A 20627-nucleotide genomic window follows, 5' to 3' on the forward strand; every position below is an offset into this window, starting at 1 on the left:
GGTTCCTTAGATCGTTAACAATAATAGGCCGAAAAAACAGTTGTTGTACTAAAAAAGACAGGTTTAACCCACATAAATGTCAAAAATTGACACCTTTTTTCACTAGTATTCTAAAATTGGCCTCAGGCAATTAAAAAAAAGTCTGTAAAAAAACACATACACTTGGATGAAAACGACATTTTGTTATATTAATTTGAATCAAATATTAATTAATCAGCAATTAGTTTTTAACTTATTTTGAAAATGACTTGTTTTCCTATGCACTTTAATGCAGGCTGTACCCCAACCCCCCGTTTCACGCATTACATGAGGCCTGAGAACTTTGTTTGATTAAGATCGATGCTACCATGTCTTAAGTGTACGTTTGGGTGTCACAAGAAACAAAACCAATTTCATGAATTTCGGCTAGAGCTAAACAAAGTCCGATCGAGCCGAGCCCAAGCCTGGGCCTGACAAGCTTGGCTCAACCAGAAAGCAGATGGCTCGAGCGAGTATGAACAGCTAGCCCTATTCAAGATCAGTTTGTTTCAAGTTCGAGCTAAGCTCAAGCTGATAAATTTAGTTAGGTGGTGGTGGTTTATGCTTCCTAAAGGGGTATAAGGTTGAGAAACAAGCCAAGCCGCTTGTGGCTTGGATCATGTTCCGAGAGCTTGTAGAATAGGCTTGGCAAGCTGAATATGAACAATAGGTACTCGGCTCAGCTCGTTAGGTAGTAATAAATATATTTTAGATATATATTACACATTGTTTTTAAAGCTTATTTTTCTCAGCTCTAAAACAATGTGTTTTTTGATTAAACTCGGTGCATTTAACTCAAAATCATTATGAGCTCAAACTCGGCATGGCTCGCCACAAGAATGAGCCAAGCTTGAATTTCAAGCTCGGCTGGTTCAGCTTGTTTACCAGCCCACGAAGGGGTCAGCAACCTATATCACAAAAATGCTACCCAACCAAACAGGGTCTACCAATACAAGCCTGGATCTTATTTTTGTGAACTTTTGTTTAATGGATTGGTGGGACGGTTGGATGATGACAAAAAAGCATGCTTTTTGTGACATTAATTGTCTCCCTTCCCTTGTATAAAGAAGGCTTTGGTTTGTGAGGCAGCCCACGATCTCTCTCAGAGGATAGAGAGGGTGAAGGAGGAGGACAGGTGACACTCTCTGCTTAAATGGCGAGGGTTCTTTACTACGATGAAGAAGCTGTCCACTCGTCCAACGGAGTTCAGCCATTTGCTTCCATTCCAAGGTAATTGCCACCACCCTCATGCATGATCTTATATCTCCAGCAAACACTCTCTCTCTCTCTCAGCCTATATCAGTAACAAAATCTCCAATGTATCATGAACTATTTCTCTCTCTCTCTCTCTCTCTCATATGTGTGTGCACATGCGTGGGCAAACACGCTCACACACACGACCCTGGGCCTGTAGGATAGGAGAGTATTGTAAGATTCAGTTGTGGAAAGCCCAACAAAAAAGAAGAATTTACAAAAGTAAGGTTGCAAACGGTTGGGATTTCAGATCAGAAAATACGCTAAGGAGTCTGTTCAGTCTCGACACGGGACAGCCAAAATTTGCAAAATCATCATCCCATATCCAAACCAGATTTCAAAATATGAAAAGTCACTTCTTTCTTTTTTAGTGGAAAACTCGCTTCAGAGATTAACTCCAAACAACTGTGCTGTCTAAGCGCTACAGAGATTTTTTTTTTCATGTTGACGTGAGTGGTGTCCTTGTCAAAGGCCAGCCCAGTCAACAGTGCCTCCCATCTATGACAGGCCTGGCCAGTCCGTTGGTAAAACCCCAGCCCACAGCCCGTCCATTAGGCCAGTCCGTCTGGGACTATTATATTATATACAATTTAAAATATATGTGATATTATATATAATATATAATGTACATTATATATAATATTATGTTACTTGGAGTCGTTAGAATATGAGAACTGAAAATATGCAAACTAATGTGTGAACAGAGGTTTTCATATATATATATATATATATATATATATATATATATATATATATATATATATATATATATATATATATATTCTTGAATCTAACCGTAAGGATGTGATCTATATGCTTTGTTTTATAAGAACCCACTCTTGAATCATCCGATTTTGATGCATAAACGGGATTTTTTAAGACTTTAAAATCAATAGCTCATAATCTGAATAAATATTTAAGCATTCAAAAATCATATTTTCCAAAATTATATTTTTCATCAAATTAAAATACATGATCCATTGGTTGATTCCTAACAAATTCACCGTGCCAAGAACATCCACATGATTAGATTTGCAAAAAAAGTGTTGGAAATGCCCATAATTCTAGTTCTCATATTCTAGTGATTCATGTTATATATATATACCATGGGCAGGCCGTATTGGGCCGAGCTTGCGATATGGAACCAACACAGGCATGATTCATAAATACATGGGTTTTTTTTAATACTAGGACAAGTGAACATGGATTTATTTATTTATTTATTTAATTGATAAACAAATATATATTTTTATATTAATATATAAAAAATATTTATTGCTTAAATGAATAATATGATGTCAAACGTGTCACTGAGTGTGTGTCCTCGTGTCGTGTGGTGCCACTTAGGACCCCACAATATCATGCTCCTATGTCTAGGTGGTGTACGAGACGTGAGGTCCAATGACCTCTTGAGTCAACATTATTTCTTTAGACCAATGGCATTGCACTATTTTTTTAGTGGGCCCTTTATTTGATTGATGTGGGACCATGGCCTCAAAGTCAGAGTCACAGGGGAAGTTTGGGCTTGTTTGATGGTTCGTTCAATATTGGACAAAACGAAAATAACAAACATAACTCATATCTGTACTAAGGTTAATGTTTGTTTTGATTCTACAAGAAGTTGTGTTCCTTATATCTAATATTTGTTTTATATTGTATATAGACAACATATGGATAATAGGTCAGATAATTTTGTTTTAGATTGGAAGACTTGATCTACCCTATCATATGAGTCGTTTAACAAACACATTATAGATTTTAGCACCAGATATAAATCTTGGATTAGATTTAAAAATATTTAAAATTTGAGTAATTTGAGAAAAAATATGAATTGATATTTTTTATATATAAATGATTTTATCAATGTCATATTACATCTAATTGTGAAAGTTTATCATAAAAATATCAAACCCTATTAAATTATAAAACCTTAAAATGCAAGAAAATAAATTATAAATAAACCAAAAAACCTTGAACTATAAAAAAAACCCATAAAATTAAATAAAAAACCTAATTTAAAAATTTTATATCAAAGAACTAATCAAAGAAAATCAAATAAAAAAACTTTAATCAAATTAACTATAAAAAGCCCTAATTTAAAATTTTTGATTCAAATCACTAAATAAAAAAAATCTAATCAAATTAACTATGAAAAACTCTAATTAAAAAATTTTGATTCACAACCCTAAATAAAAAAGATCTAATCAAATAAAAGAAAACCTTAAACAAATTAATTATTAAAAGGCCTAATTCCAAAATTTTGATTTAAAACCCTAAATAAAAAAAATCTAATCAAATCAAAGAAAACCCTAATCAAATTAACTATAAAAAGCCCTAATTTAAATTTTTTGATTCAAAGCTTTAATCAAAGAAAAAAAACAATAAAATTAAATATAAAAAACTCTAATTTAATAAATTTGATTCAAATTTTATTGCAACCGCTACCCGTAACCCCATGATCTATGCCGCGGTATTTTTCAGTAGTTTGAGAGGTGCAGGAAAAACATAACAAAATGACAAAAGGAGGTTCAAGCAGTTTGGGTTTGATAAGCATTTCGAGTATTGTTTCAATCCATAACTGAAAGACTCTAGTCAAGGGGTTCCAGGGACAACCCAGGGACATGTTTGAGAGTTTGGGATATGAATTAAATACATGGAAAGGGTGGTAATAGATAGGGGTTATCAATTTAGAAAAATCGAGTATTTGGGTCCTTTGACAGGATGTGGTTTTTGATTTCTTGTTATATGAAAACGATGAACGTTAATCTAAGGTTAAAGGGAGGTTGTGGAGGTACCTTGAACAATTGTAGTAGGCCGAGATATAGTTCTTCATGTTCTGAAACTCGAACACACGATCTGCAATACAGAGAGGTCACTCAGTTCACCAATAAGGCAAAACACATTATTCAGGACACTTGGGGAAGAAGCTCGAGCTTCAAAGGAGGGCTAAATGTCCAACCCTTGCAAACTTGATATGCCGATAACCAGGTAGGACCAGAGATATCATGAGAGAGAGAAGAGAGAGTAGATAGATAAACTAGAAAGATAGAAGAGAGAGAAAGACGTTAAAGAGGAGGGACAACTAGAAAGAGGGATGTGAGAATTTCAATAATCTTATTCTATAATGCATTAAGGAGAATCCTCAACCTTTATTTATAAATGGAAGGTCTGAGATAAAGTCCCTATCTAATCAATATATCCTAAAGCATAACAACATCTACTTGAAAATAAATACTGAGTAAGTACTCTAGAGTCCTTCCTTTGGAAGGACTCCTTCACTAAAAGGTTCTCTTCAAAAGTATAAATCAACTAACAATTTTTTTTATAATTGATTAACTACTTAATTAACTCTAATCAGCTATCATGTCATCATAATGGACTCCACACACAAGCTAAAATCGTTCCCTATGAGCATGAGATAATCTTTAAAATTTGAAGTTTGTATCCCAAAACATTTCCTAGAAAATCGAGATATAACAGACCACCATGTTCTGTATGACTTTTTCCTCAAAGTGAGCCCACTTAATCGCTCTATTATCATTATATATCTTCATTTGTGCATTCTAATAATGGTTTGTGGCTTCACTTGTAACGAGCTTAGCTTGTCTGCCAGCTCATAATTTGTAAGGATAGAGTTTCAAGATGATAGGAGGAACTCCTTGAAGCGACACACATGATGCGGCAAAACACATCTCGTGTGTCTGTGCAATTTATGTTAGAAATCAAGTAGGGACGTGATCAAACTTCTTAATTAGGTAACGTTGTGTCCTAATTGGCCTAAAGTTCCATTTTTTCAATAAAAAAGGGACCAATTCATAGGGCTCCATTAATTGCCATTGATCTCAACACCAAACGACATCTGAACTACCACTACAACAAAGCAGTGGATTAGCGACGACCTCATTCCGTCGTTAACCGGCTTAGCAACGGATAGCTTACGTCGCAAATTTTTCGACGCTAACTGGCGACGGAATAAATCCATCACCAGTTCCGTTGCTAGTTGTGACGGAATAACGAACGACGGATTCCGTCGCAAATCTGCCGGTACTAAACAGCGACCTCGGCTTGGCGACGAATTTACAGTCGTCGCTAAGCCGTCGCTAAATTATATGTATAGTGACGAATATATCCGTTGCTAATCTGTCGCAAACAAGAAAAAAAAAATAAAAAAATTTATTTGAAAATTAAATATCGAGAACACTACAATTTATATTTCCTGTATAATTTATATTTTCTGTAAATAAAAAACAAAGTACACATAAAATTTCATATAAAAGGAAACTAAAACAATTAATCGTTCCACTTTAAAATTAACAAGTTTAATTATTTACAATTCAACAATTACATTTTCGAAACAAAAAAAAATAGAACAAATTCAACACATTAATCTAATCATCGCCAAGATTTTGTGCATCTTCTTGTTCATTGCCTTGATCTGTCCCTTCAGCTCCGCTACGCTGATTATTGCTAGCAACCTACATAAGAAAAGAACAGTCAGTATTGATAAACAAAATATATTGAAATAAATTATACACTATATGTGATTCTATCATGTGCACATATGTGTTCTAAGGCAGTAAAAAAACTCTATATGTGATTCTATCATGCTCATATATGCTCTAAGGCAGACAAAAAACTCTATATGTGATTCTATCATGAATGATATGTGTTCTAAGGCAGTAAAAAACTCTATATGTGATTATATCATGCTCATATGTGTTCTAAGGCAGCCAGAAAAACTCTATATGTGATTCTACCATGCTCATATGTGCTCTAAAGCAGGCAAAAAACTATATATGTGATTCGATCATGCTCATATGTGTTCTAAGGCAGTCAAAAAATTGAATATGTGATTATAGCATGCTCATATATTTTTAAGGCAGTCAAAAAAACTCTATATGTGATTCTATCATACTCATATGTGCTCTAAGACAGGCAAAGCAAAAAACTTTATATGTGATTCTATCATGAATGATATGTGTCCTAAGGCAGTAAAAAAACTCTATATGTGATTCTAGAATGCTCATATGTGTTTTAAGGCAGTCAAAAAGCTGAATATGTGATTATAGCATGCTCATATGTGTTCTAAGGCAGTCAAAAAACTGAATATGTGATTATAGCATGCTCATATGTGTTCTAAGACAGTAAAAAAAACTTTATATGTGATTCTTTCATGCTCATATGTGCTCTAAGGTAGGAAAAAAACTTTATATGTGATTATAGCATGCTCATATGTGATCTAAGGCAGGCAAAAAACTCTATATGTAATTCTACTATGCTCATATGTGCTCTAAGGCAGACAGAAAGCTATATATGTGATTCGATCATGCTCATATGTGTTCTAAGGCAGTCAAAAAACTGAATATGTGATTATAGCATGCTCATATGTGTTCTAAGGCAGTCAGAAAAACTCTATATGTGATTCTACCATGCTCATATGTGCTCTAAGGCAGGCAAAAAGCTGTATATGTGATTCTAGCATGCTCATATGTGTTCTACGACAGTCAAAAAACTGAATATGTGATTATAGCATGCTCATATGTGTTCTAAGGCAGTCAAAAAAACTGAATATGTTAAGGCAATCAAAGTTATATGAAATCTAACGACATGCAATATATTGCATGAAACTTTCATACCTGAGAGGGACCTGCAATCGAAGTTCTCCTGTTCAGCAAAAAACTGTTGAACTCAGCTCGGAGAACGTCGGCAACGGTTTCATGGAAGTAGTCATGCATTGTGTCCTTAACGATCTGGCGTACATCATCACCGAAAATAATAGGATGCTACTTGGAGCTTATGTCGACGAAAGAAGTCCGTGAGCCGTAACTGGAAGAAGCAATAACATGTGAAGTGTTCATATTACTCCCAAACCCGAACACACGACCCTTTTTGGGTTCACCTGCTGCAGTCACCCATGCTGCAGGATCAAATGATGGATGCTGAGTAGCGTCATCTTCATATCGCTCTACCATCTGTTGCTCATATGCCTCCTACAAAATAATGTTTAAAGTATACATTAATAATTAATGATATCATTATGATAACTTGCATATTGCAATGATTATTAATAGAATAAATACATACCATTGTCGTTCTCGCCTTCTCTGATACGAAGCCTCCCGTGGTCTTCTGTTTATGTGTTTCAACAAACACATCCTTATATGGTACAATGCCTCATTTTTCTTGCTTCCTGCGAAATTAAATGATAAAAGATTTAGTAAACAAGTTTGCAACAATACTTATAAAATTAATATTATATATTGATGAGTTACCATTTTCTTCAGGTGGCTCCCAAAAGTCTTAGATCCTCCTTTGTGTAGATGGGCTTCGGGCATTTTCGCTCGATTTTGTGCAGCCTTTGCAAAGCGATTTCGAAATGCATCTCCCGCCCACTTGTCGCACATTCTATCCCAATAATCTCTCATGATAGTAATAGGGTCATGTCCCTTCTACTGTAGTGGATCATCTATTCTGCCAGATGTTTTTTTTGCTGCAGTCTTCATATTGTACAACATGTCTGCAAATCGATTGACAGCCACCCTCTGTCACACCTTCCTTGCATCATGTTCTTCCACCGTAGTCGCGAAGCGATTCGAAGCCTATATATATTTTCAAAAATTTAGTAGACATGATTATAAAAAAAAATTAAATATGAAACACATTAACTATGACAAACAACTGTATACCGTGAATGAGGACCACAATCTGTCTATCACCGCTTTTGGATAATCTTTCCATTAAGCGACTGGTCCTGGTAGATGTTGAAGAAGTGAATTCCTAATCTCGCGTACTACTTCTTGTGGCTAAAACCTCGTGCTGTATATGAATTGGTACGTAGTAAATATCAATATAAAATATTTATAAGATATGCAATAATTGAAAACGAAATAGTTACGGTCGATTATCGATATACACTATTCAAATGAGTCTTCTTGTGCCAGACTGAGAAGACCCTGCATCCTGTGTTGGCTCCTGACTTGTGTGATCAACTGGTGTAGGTGGGTCGTGTACAGGCGAAACATCATCTGTAAAAAAATACGTTAGAAATTCTCAGAATGCGCATTTCAACTAATCAAGCATCCAATTAGTTAAATGATATACCTATCACAGAAGCTCGTGAAGATGAAGGCCTGGCCTGGCTACTACTGGATGAACGACCACTGTAACCTCCACGAACCATATTCTAACAAATAACAAATGTCATACAATACATCAAAATAATTCGCATCAAGTATTACAATACATTCAAATAATTTGCATCAAGTATTGCAATACATTCAAATCATTCACAATAAGTATTATAATACATTCAAATAATTCAAATCATTCACATCAAGTACAATACAGTACAATACATTCAAATAATTCGCATCAAGTATTACAATACATTCAAGTCATTCACATCAAGTATTACAATACATTCAACTCATTCACATCAAGTATTACAAAACATTCAAGTCATTCACATCAAGTATTGCAATGCATTCAAATCATTCACATCAAGTATTGCAATGCATTCAAATCATTCACATCAAGTATTACAATACATTCAAATAATTCAAATCATTCGTATTACAATACATTCAAGTCATTCACATCAAGTATTACAATACATTCAAGTCATTCACATCAAGTATTGCAATGCATTCAAATCATTCACATCAAGTATTGCAATGCATTCAAATCAATTGCATCAAGTATTATAATATATTCAAATAATTCAAATCATTCACATCAAGTATTGCAATACAACTCATTCATTCACATCAAGTATTACAATATATTCAAATCATTCACATCAAGTATTGCAATGCATTCAAATCATTCGTATCAAGTATTACAATACATTCAAATAATTCAAATCATTCACATCAAGTATTGCAATACAACTCATTCATTCACATCAAGTATTACAATACATTCAAAAAATTCAAATCATTCACATCAAGTATTGCAATGCATTCAAATCATTCGTATCAAGTATTACAATACATTCAAATAATTCAAATCATTCACAACAAGTATTGCAATACAACTCATTCATTCACATCAAGTATTACAATACATTCAAATAATTTGAATCATTCATATCAAGTATTGCAATGTATTCAAATAGAGGTTTGTATTACAACATTTTGCTCACTAGCTTGAGAATTCTTCCTCGTCACTTGTTTGACTTTCATATTCTTCTTCTTCTTCTTCTTTGTTTACCCATCCACTTGGTATATCATTTGGATCACATTCTTCTATAAATGTTTCATCGGCCAATTGAGATATGACATGCATATCATGCACAACATCGTAACCATAAGAGAAGTCATAGATATCATCTGATTGATAGTAATCACTGTCTTCAACTAACTTGTTTTCCTGTAACTGATCATACTCAGGGTATAGTTTGGACTTCACCTTGCAAACTGCCCACCATTCATTTCTATCTGACTTTTTTATACTCGAATATGAAGTATAATAAACCTGTTGAGTTTGCGAGGCTAATATGAATGGTTCATATGTTCCAAACCTTGATTTATGATTCACCTCCACAATGCCTGAGGCTTTGTCGAGTCTTGTTGCAGTTGGATCAAACCAATGACACTTGAATAAAGTTACCCTATTATTTATGCCTAAGTAAGTCAACTCCATTATTTCCTCTATAACACCATAGTAATCATGTTCATTTTCACCGTAGCTGCTACCCTTGACGCACACGCCACTATTCATCGTTGATTTGTTTATACCGTAATCTTTTGTATGGAATCGATACTCATTTACGATGTACTCGTTGTAGCATTGCATAACTTTGGTCAGACCATTTTCTAAATCACATATTTCTTGATCTTTAACATCACCATGGTGGACCTACGCACAGACATAAACAATGATTGTGATCACGACCAATTAAGTAACTTAGTGTTGTTTACAAGTACAAAATTTATGTTAGCGTCCTTACCAACTGTTTCAACCACTCCACAAACTTAGTTTCACGTTCTTTTTGTACTTCTGCATCAGTGAGATGTAAAACTTCTCTTCGCAACTCCAGATCAAATCGTCTGCAAACCACAAATACTTATATTACCGAACCATGTATGCATGTATAGAACATAAAAGGATTTATAATTGTGTTGTGTCTACATATACTTACTCGATGTATGGGTCGATCGCTGAGCAATTAAAAAGAATATAGATGTGTGTTGCGTCTTGCTCTCGATCTGTCAAGAGCCTTGATCGGCAACTACCAAATGCATGCCCAAGTGGTTGAAATATCGACAGCTTGTCAGCTACAGTTACTTGTTCTCCATCATCGTTAAGAGGCGGGCATGTGTAACGTGTTGGAATGTGAGGTTCAAAGTACATAGATGAGAAATTTGAAATCTCTTCTAAAGTGTATGCCTCACAAATAGAGCCTTCTACTCTTGCTTTATTACGAACCTTTTTTTTTTAGGTCAAATATTTATCTGGCAAAAATATATATTTCAAATTTGAAATATCTGTCATTAAAGAGACAAATATAAAAAAACATATACCTTTCAAATGGGTACATCCATCGATATTGCACAGGGCCACCAACCCTTAGTTCATATGGCAAATGTATAATTAAATGTTCCATGACATCGAAAAATGATGGTGGAAAAATCTTTTCTAGCAGACAAACAGTGGTGATGGCAGAGTCCTCGAGATTATTTACATCAGATACTACGACTTCCGATGCGCACAGTATTCTAAAAAATCTACTCAACTCAGACAATACCCCCCATATAGGTTTGTCTAACATATCATGGAATGCTAGGGGTATCAATCGTTGCATAATGACATGACAATCATGGCTCCTTAACCCATATAATTGAACATCGTCAATCTTCACAGCCTGAGCAATGTTAGAGACATATCCATCTGGAAATCTCAATTGTCTCAACCATTGACATACATGCTTTATTTGATCAGGTCTAAGCACGTACTTTGCCTTAGGTTTCAGTACTTTTCCATTATACTCTTTGAGTTCCAATTCTGGTCTTTTACATATTACTTTTAAATCCATATGGGCCTTCGAATTATCCTTCGTTTTTCCTTTAACATTCATTATTGTATTGAACACATTATCAAACACATTTTTTTCCCCATGCATCACATCCAAATTATGTTGTATCAATAGGGTCAACCAATATGGTAGTTCCCAAAAAATAGATTTCTTTGTCCAATTGTGATCCTTTCCAAATTCACGGAAGGGTGTAGGACTGCGGGCATCTGTTAATACATCTGGAAAGTATCACAATCTTCTTAGAATCTCTATGTCAGACAATCTTGTGGATGAACCTTTCATTTCAGTTGTGCCTTCTCTAAACGCATTCTTGTCGTCGGAACAGATGATCGCTGGGTAAAAATCGACGATGGCACTCAAACCAGCAAGGCTTCCTTCCATGCGTCAATCTAAAAGCTTTGGAATCCTCCATGCAGTACGAACATGCCAACCTCCCATGTGTGCTCCAACCAGATAGCATACCATATGCAGAGAAGTCACTGATTGTCCATAGAACAACGGCCTTCATAGAAATTTTGTTTTTTGTGGGCATCATACGTGGTAACACTGTCATCCCACAATACTTTTAGTTCATCAATCAATGGACTTAAATATACATCAAGATTTTGGCCAGGTAAGGTCGGACCAGGGATCAACAAAGACAAGAAAATATTTGAACGTTTCATACACAAGCTTGATGGAAGGTTGTATGGAGTTACAAATACTGGTCAGCATGAGTATGGAGTTGATCTACCCCCAAATGAATTAAATCCATCTGTACATAGACCAAGTCTAGCATTTCACACTTCCATTGCGAAGTTCTGATGAGTACAATCAAAGTGCTTTCAAGCTTCAACGTCAACAGGATGTGTGATCTTGTTTTCATCGTGTCGAACTTTATTTGCATGCCATCTTATGTGTTTAGCTGTCCTTGAAGACATATACAATCGTTGCAATCTAGGAGTGATAGGAAACTAGTGGAGCGAGTTATATGAAACTTTCTTTGATCTTGTGCTACCATTGCCTCTTGTCTTTGGCTTGAACCGAGGATGCCCACATGACAGACATGATATGTTGTTTTCCTGATCATTGAAATACAACATGCAGTGATTTGGACAAGCATCAATCTTTTTATACCCCATACCTAGAGCATTGACCATAACTTTCGCACACTAGAAATTTTGTGGCTATTTCTCATCTTTGGGCAACATACTCTTCACAATCATGCACAAACGGTCAAAACATGATTGACTCAAAATATACTCGGACTTCAAATTCATTAGTTGAAGAACTGCAGACAAGATAGTGTGACTCTCACAACCGTTCCAAAGTGGCTCATCAACATCTCTAAGTAAATAATAAAATCTACTAGCTGCATCGTTTGATGATTCTTCATTTACGATAGTTCTTACATCACTAGGACTCATAGCAGAACCCAGTTCTGTTTCTGTGGCATCAAATATCAAATCCATATATGGATTATCGTGCACCATATTCACCCGTGCATCAAAATTGTTTTTAAATTCTTCTCCATGAAATGTCCAATTCTGATAATCACTCACAAAACCCTTCCTGTATAGGTGATGTTTAACGCCATGAGGTTCTACAAATTAATTATTCTTACAAATCTTGCAGGGACACCTAATCCGACCTGTGGGATCCACTGTACTGACACTTGCCGTTGCAAATTCAATAAAACTTTCAACACCATCCATATATTCATGCGATAACTCATTGTCTACTATCCTACGGTACATCCATTCACGGTTTGCAGTCATTTTCGTATGATGTTACGAATAATAACCTAACCAGTTAAAAAAGAACCATCAGAATGCTATGATGAAGAAAATATCAAATTTATCAAGCAATATATGATGTCATACAATAACAAGAATTATGATGCATGCATTGATAATTTAATATTTTCATGTGCAAACTATTAATGACACGATACATTCATTTGAAGCATGCTTTTATTATACAAATTCACATGGAAGCCATAATCAAATTGAAAGTAAGTACATGCAAGCATTGATATAATTACATCAAACATTGCAATATATCAAAATCATTCATATCAAACAAATGTCAAACATGTACCTGCAACAAACACACTTCAATATTCTACTAACTACTACCATGCCTAGCATGAAATCCGTACTCCAAAAATAAGAACACTTTTATATTCATACATTAAAATCATGCTCAGCATGATCTCCGAACTCCAACAAAGCAGCCCTAGATATCAACAACTAAGTGAGTGTGTGAACAATAAAGTGTTACATCTAATAAATTAAATAACATGTGATGCGCTTGCATCACTTGCTCACCACGGGTATTTACCCGATTTGCATTATTTTTGTCACTTACTTACCATGGGTGGCTGAGCACAAGCGGGTTCCGTTGAGAAATCTGCAAAAAACACTTTTTTCAAATGAAGTCACCAAAAAAAAAAACTGAGGCAAATAAAAACATCTTGCATAGGCCTTGAGAAGCCCAACACCCAATGATCTGCAGAAAAACGCAGGGGGTCGACCCCCTGCCGAAAAACGCAGGGGGTCAACCCCCTGCCAAAAACAGTAAGGGGTCGACCCCCTGCCGGAACAACAGGGGGTCGACCCCCTTCCGGAACAGCAGGGGTCGACACCCTGCCGGAATTTTACAAATTACTTGTCTCCGGGCGGCGGCGAAAGGCTGATGGGGATCGACAACCGGCGAACAGTGGACGGTGGGGGCCAGAGAGAGGCTGACAGGACAGATAGGGCGGCGGGAGGGAGAGGGCGGCGGGAGGGAGCGGGAGCAGCGAAAGAAGAAAAGAAAAAGAGGGTTGGGATTAGGGTTATGCGACAATTAGCGATGACTTAACGATGGATTAATTTCGTCGCTAAGCCACCGTAAATCAAAACACGTAAATGGCGACAGAATATATTTCGTCACTAATTAACGATGAAAGATTTTTCGTCGCAAACGGCGTCGCTAAATGGTGCGTCCATTACGACAAAATATTCCCTCGCAAAATCCGTCGCTAATTAGCGACGGATTTTGCGACGGGATATATTCTGTCGCTATTTTTTTAAATTTCATTGATTATAGCAATGGATGTGTTTCACTCGTTAATCCGTTGCTAACTAGCGATAGCTTTATTCCGTCGCTAATAACCTATTTTCTTGTAGTGTACTACAAATGAGATGCCCGTCACTTGAATGGGCCCCGCCTTTTTTCTATGTCATTTATGCTTTGGATCGATAATGATTGGTTTTTAAGATGCACGACAATCAACACACACATATCGTCACATGCGCCTTTGACTTGATCCTCTCTTTTCAACAAGTCTTTGTACAGTTCTATGGCTTGATAAAAAGGACCATACAAACCTAATCCGATCCAATCCATGGACATATGATGTCAGAATCTATATATGTTCATCCAACAGCCCAAAATGAAGCAACTGAACAACTAAGATTAGTCCACATTCAAATGATTCTAGCCATTAGTTGGAGGGCTAGGATCGAATGCAGGATGGATCCCATCGTATGTAAGATAACAAATTCATTTTCTATGGTACCCTAATACTCTTTGGTGTTGGGAAAGGGAGCAGTTGGATCAGTCCTAACCTTCTAATGTTTTTGCAAAAATGTGTATTTATGACTTGAAATTGCCTTGACCGGCACATGAAGCAATGCTAATCAGCTACACGAACCAACATGCTCGAACACGTGTTCATGGACATGGACATGGACACTGACATGTACAATCAGAATTTAATTTAGTATTATTTTAATGTTTTTGAGTATTATTTTAATATTAAAATATCAAAAATCCTGTGTCCTGCTTATTTTCTAAAATAATTTTTGAACTTACGAGTCTAACCCTAGTCACACGTCCTCATGTCCATGTGTCTTTGTGACATAGCCAATAAGTGGGATGCAAACGGATTGAGATGTGTATGCTATGGTCTAACCAAAGCTCAAGTTAAAGGACCAAAGCACCATACCCAAAGATGGTCTTTAAGGGGGAGTTAAAAATCCAATATATATATATATATATATATATATATATATATATATAGAGAGAGAGAGAGAGAGAGAGAGAGAGAGAGAGGAAGGAAAGGTATTTTTTGCTTCGTGGTCTTTGAATTCATTTTATAGCACCAGCTTTGTGGATTAATACAATAATACATCCCTTTGCTTTGCTTGTGCCGAAGCAAGATGACTCCCTGGAGGAAAGGGTTGCGAGAAAGCGAGCATAAGTACCGCGTGCGATTAGGTTTTGATCTTAAGAGTGGTTTCCCAATTCCTCATAAAAAAATTATAAAACAAACACCAAATACACTATGCACGTTTAAAAGCTTAAGAAACACTTTCTCATATGAAAATGTTGATGGTTTTTTCTCAAGTGAGAAAGCATTTCATAAGTTTGCAAACATATTGTTAGGTGTAAGAAGGAGGGGAAGAGAGAATTCAAATATGAAACTAGACTGTTTTAGAGAAAGTGGTTTTGATGAAGTGGAATAGTCCCACATTGATCGTGTTTGAGTTTGTTGTGGGATTTATAATCCACATGTAAACTCTTACACTTGTTCCTGAGAACAAGAGGGTGGGATGACTACCACACACACACGTGCCGTGTCGAGCCGGGTTCGGGTAATTGGCCCTTTAGGGCCATATCCAATCAAGACCAAAGTACTCAGATTCTTTTAACGGATCTCGACTCTTTGATTTTTGTTAACGGGTCACGTCTCCTCAGATTCCGTAACGGGTTCCTTTCACGCTTTGTAACTGTTCGTGGGTTATAAAAGCGTGGTTAGGGTTGGGGTTACGACAGATCTTAGGCGCCCTGATTTCTGAAGAAGAGCTATGCAATTTTCTTTTTCTCTGTTGCTCTCTCTCTCTCTCTCCTGAGTTTTTCTGAAGGGAGTTTTCTTCAAATTCGGTTCGTGGAGGTTGTTTTCGAAGAATGGTCCGTCAGAGTGCACCGGTCTGATCGTCGAGGCTATTGTATCCTGGGGGAAGGACGTCGGACCCTGTTTGCACTGTATGTGGGGGCGAATCTTCTCTAAGGGGAGTGCTTTCGTACGCCTTAGCCTTTTACACAGTATTAACATGCTTCTATTGTTTTTATTGTGTTCTGTGTATCTGCTTTTTCTTATGCTGCTAGCTGAATTTTGGTATATGGTGAAACCCGACATGTTTGTTCCTTGTTATTGTTTCGATCGTCTGTTGATCATGATGTTTATAATATTATATTTCTTGTTTTATATCATGATGATGATTGCGAAACTGTGTGATCTGAAAATTGATACAACACATATGAATCATTTTCTCAAGACAAAAAGAAAAACTCACATGTGATAAAAAAAATGATTGTGTAAGTTCCACCTCTCACTGGGGAAACCATTCTCAGCTTTCTTGGAGGGTACCACAAATCGTAAACATGCCCTAAAGCATGACAAATCTCTTTGCTTCACCAAAACAAAAAAAAGGACTCAGACAAACATTTCATGCTATTATGGCATTTAAAATCTTACATATGGTAGAAAAAGAAAAAGATATTTTTAATAACTTTATATGTTCATGAAAACTGCACAGGTCATATACGGCAGGAGAAAGGCATGAGGAGCAAGATAAAATGAGCAATCTTACCACCTCCCAACTGCTCTCTCAAAGGCTAGGCCTTCATGATTTTGTTAATTTACAGGTACCCTTTTCTTTTGGTAGAATTAAATTCGCACATCATGGGACTTGTTAAAAAGAGTGACATGATTACGAGACACAACACAATGACACGACAGATGACATGCTGTCGCATGCACCAACACATATGTATAATTTTTATAATTTAATCTATATTTTGATTATACTTTACCTATTAATTTTGAGTTTTTTTACTTCAATCCTTTGTCTATATTTATAATTGGAAATTGCATATAATCTAATGAAAAAACATCTCTCTAAACATTGTTTTTTTATTTTTTCACTTTTTCACATTTGACACTCCAGATCATGTTTTTTTTTTTAGTATATGTCAGATTTTATGAGGGTTGAAAAATCAATGGCTTACAATATACTAAAGTTTTTTAACCTCAAAAAATCACATTTTTACGTAGAAGATCCAAGGGTTGATTCCTACCATTGTAACCATGCTGAATTAAGGACGATGCCACTTTCAGTGGAGACCAAACAACCTACCCATTAAGGTAGGACCTTTTTTTATAATCATATTATGAACAAAATAATACATATATAAAGTCTAATTTTTTATATACCTATGTCAACTGAGCTTAATCGGGCTTACCGAGCTTATTCGAGTCAGACTGGTTGTTCAAGCTCGGCTCGATTACATGTACCAAGCTTGAACCCTTGTTCAAGCTCGACTCATTTCTTTTTTCGAGCGGGTTTGAGCTGAGCTTAACCGGATCAAGCCTGAACTAGCTCAACTAGTTGTGCATCTCTATGTTGAATACATTGATGTGGTCAGATTTGGACAAAACAACCTCCTCTTATGAGATCCAACTATAAGGTATATTCCTTACCCACAAGGGTTGCAAATACTATCTCAAATATAAAAATATTGAATAATGTGTTGTTTTAGAGGATTTTTTTTTTGTTTGAGAGGAGAATGATATGTTTGTGAATTAGATATTGTAAAAATGTAAAACCCCAGATGAGGACAGTGGGGGGGGGGGGGCAAGCCCATTAAGTCATCTCTTATTAATTTTATAAAAGTCATGAACTTGTGTCCTGACGTCATCTGGGAGAGTTTAAAAGATATTGTAATAATGTGTGTCATCTCTTATTAATTTTATAAAAGTCATGAACTTGTGTCCTGTGTTTTTCTGGTATTTGTATTTGTAACTGTATCCATGTGACACTGATACACGTGCGCATGCACACACACATTCGCACGTGTGCACCCATACACATGCGCGAGTATGGAGCATGTCATAGGTGCAAATAAATTGAGTTCGATCGGGCCTCTGATCTAAATCTGACATTTTATTATTGGATGTAGGACTTAAAGATTTGAATGTATAATTGATTCAGATTTGGATTGATCAAATTGGATATTTTGGATTTGGATTTGGGTCATAATTTATGGATGTAAATCAAGTCCACTTTGGTATCATTGCCTTATTCAAATCTTTGATTCGGTTCGTTCCAAAGTCCAAAATAGTCCGAAACAAGAGAATGAACTCATTGACTAGGTTTGACTATGGCAGTTATGGAGGGCATCAGTGGGGGAGCTCGTCGGCACGGCCATCCTCGTCTTCACCCTCGACACCATCATCATCTCCTCCTACAGCTCCGGCTTCAAGCCGCCGAACCTCCTCGGCGCGATCCTTGTGTTCCTTGACGTGACCATCATACTCCTGGCTGTCTCCCCCATCTCCGGCGGCCACCTCAACCCTGCCATCACCCTCTCAGCTGCGCTCATTGGCCTTGTTTCGCCCGCACACGCGGCAATTTACATGGTAGCTCAGTGCGCCGGCGCCATCCTCGGTGCGCTGGCTCTCAAAGAAGTAGTAGATGAAGCCGTGCAAGCCGTATTCTCCCTTGGTGGCTGCACGCTCAGCGTGATCATCCCGGGTCGAGACGGAATTCCGATACGTGCTGGGATAGAAACCGAGACGGCCTTCTGGCTGGAGTTTGTTTGCACTTTCATATTACTGTTTGGGTCCATATGGATGGCGTTTGACATACGACAGGCAAAGGCCCTGGGGAGGCGACACGTGTGCACGGTCATCGGCTTGGTGGTCGGCATGATGGCATTCGTGTCATCGACATTGACCAGCCACAAGGGGTATGCCGGAGCCGGGATGAACCCGGCGAGATGCCTGGGTCCGGCCATAGTGAGGGGTGGGCACCTATGGGAGGGGCACTGGGTGTTCTGGGTGGGGCCCGTATCAGCTTCTTTGGCTTTCTACCTGTGCATCAAGTTGGTGCCTGCTGACCATTTTCATGGGAGCTATGACTTCAAGTATGACTTCTTGACCACTGTGAAGATGGTCACTGGGTCAGCCTTTTGTGCCAAGAATTGAGCCTAGGCTAGCTACGACCAAAATCTCTCTCTCTCTCTCTCTCTCTCATGGATGAGTAAGGTATATGACTCATAAGTGTGTATTAATTAGACTTCTGGCTGTTTTATGCATATATGTTACGCGGGTTTTGGACAAATTTAAATTCAATTTACAGTTGTAATTCCATATTAACAAGTATTGATGAGATTTTGATTATCTCGCGATTTTATCTCAAGATATTCACAAATCATGAAAATCTTGGCGATGTCACAAGACTTTCAAAATCTCATCTATTTTTTTTTTGTATATTATGATATTAACGTGAGTTTGTATAGTTTTTAACCATATAAACATGTCCGAGAATTTGGAGATCTCATGATAACATGTGGAATATTCTCAAGGCAGAGCATTTACAATAATGTCACAGGATTTTCAAAATCTCGCTCATTTCCAATATATCATGATAATGATAATTGTGATTTGTACTACCAAAATGTTAATATTTGCCTACTTGTTTCGTTTTTTATAAAAACGTTAGATTGATGCAAGAACTGGAACTAAGTGGTCCAATTATTTAGATCCAAATCTGCACCAATTGGTTCACACAGATCCACACCGTCGGGTTGGATCCATCCAAATCCTCTCTTCTTCTTCCCTTTTTCCTATTCGATCTATATTTTAATCACATTGAGACCAGGTAGGTTGGGCAATGACCGGACCGGCCTAGCCTGGGGTGGGCTGCGGTTTTTTACATCAGGCCGGTCCGTTTAGAAATGGGCCGACACAAGCCGGCCTGGCCCAGCCCAGCATCCAGGTAACACCTGGTTTAATTCTAATATCTAGGCCTGCAGTCTTCTTGGTTTCCAATCAAACTGTCTAACTCTTTGTCCTGGACCTGGACCAAGGTCCAAACAGTGGATCCATATCCAGGGACTATCTGACACCCTGGAAATTGAAGGCTACTGGCTGCAATGAGTCCATAGCCAACTCTGTAGATCATGTTGTGGCCCGGTCCCGATCCAAACCACTAACAAGAAGCAAAGTTCCTGTTGGTGCAAAATGGTTTTCCAATGAATAGGGATGCAAATTGGTCTAAGTTTCAACCTGGGTCCTTATAGAGATGCAAATTGGTCCGAGTTTCAACTTGGGTCCAAGCCAGGTCTCGGCATATATCTATCTCACGGTCAGATTAAGAACAAATGAGGCCAGGTTCAATCATATCCAAATCCAAATTGTTTCACACTATTATGAGATCTATGTTGGATCCAGATTTAGAACGAAAAATGATAGTATTGAACAAGTAATTTGATGCGTTTTCCTAAA

At 37.0% G+C, this 20627-nt stretch overlaps 1 protein-coding gene across 1 annotated transcript; it reads left to right on the top strand.

The window, feature by feature from the left end:
* The first annotated feature begins 1110 nt into the window (after positions 1-1110).
* On the top strand, positions 1111-19490 carry LOC149842420 (uncharacterized). Its single transcript, XM_089999142.1, has 3 exons — positions 1111-1248; positions 16876-16984; positions 18507-19490. The coding sequence occupies exons 1-3, from the start codon at positions 1172-1174 to the stop codon at positions 19323-19325; spliced, it is 1005 nt and encodes a 334-aa protein (XP_089855268.1). The 5' UTR covers positions 1111-1171; the 3' UTR covers positions 19326-19490.
* The last annotated feature ends 1137 nt before the right edge of the window (positions 19491-20627 follow it).

This window comes from Nuphar pumila, chromosome 3 (assembly GCF_984573655.1).
Source record: "Nuphar pumila chromosome 3, dmNupPumi1.hap1.1, whole genome shotgun sequence".
Lineage (NCBI taxonomy): Eukaryota > Viridiplantae > Streptophyta > Magnoliopsida > Nymphaeales > Nymphaeaceae > Nuphar > Nuphar pumila.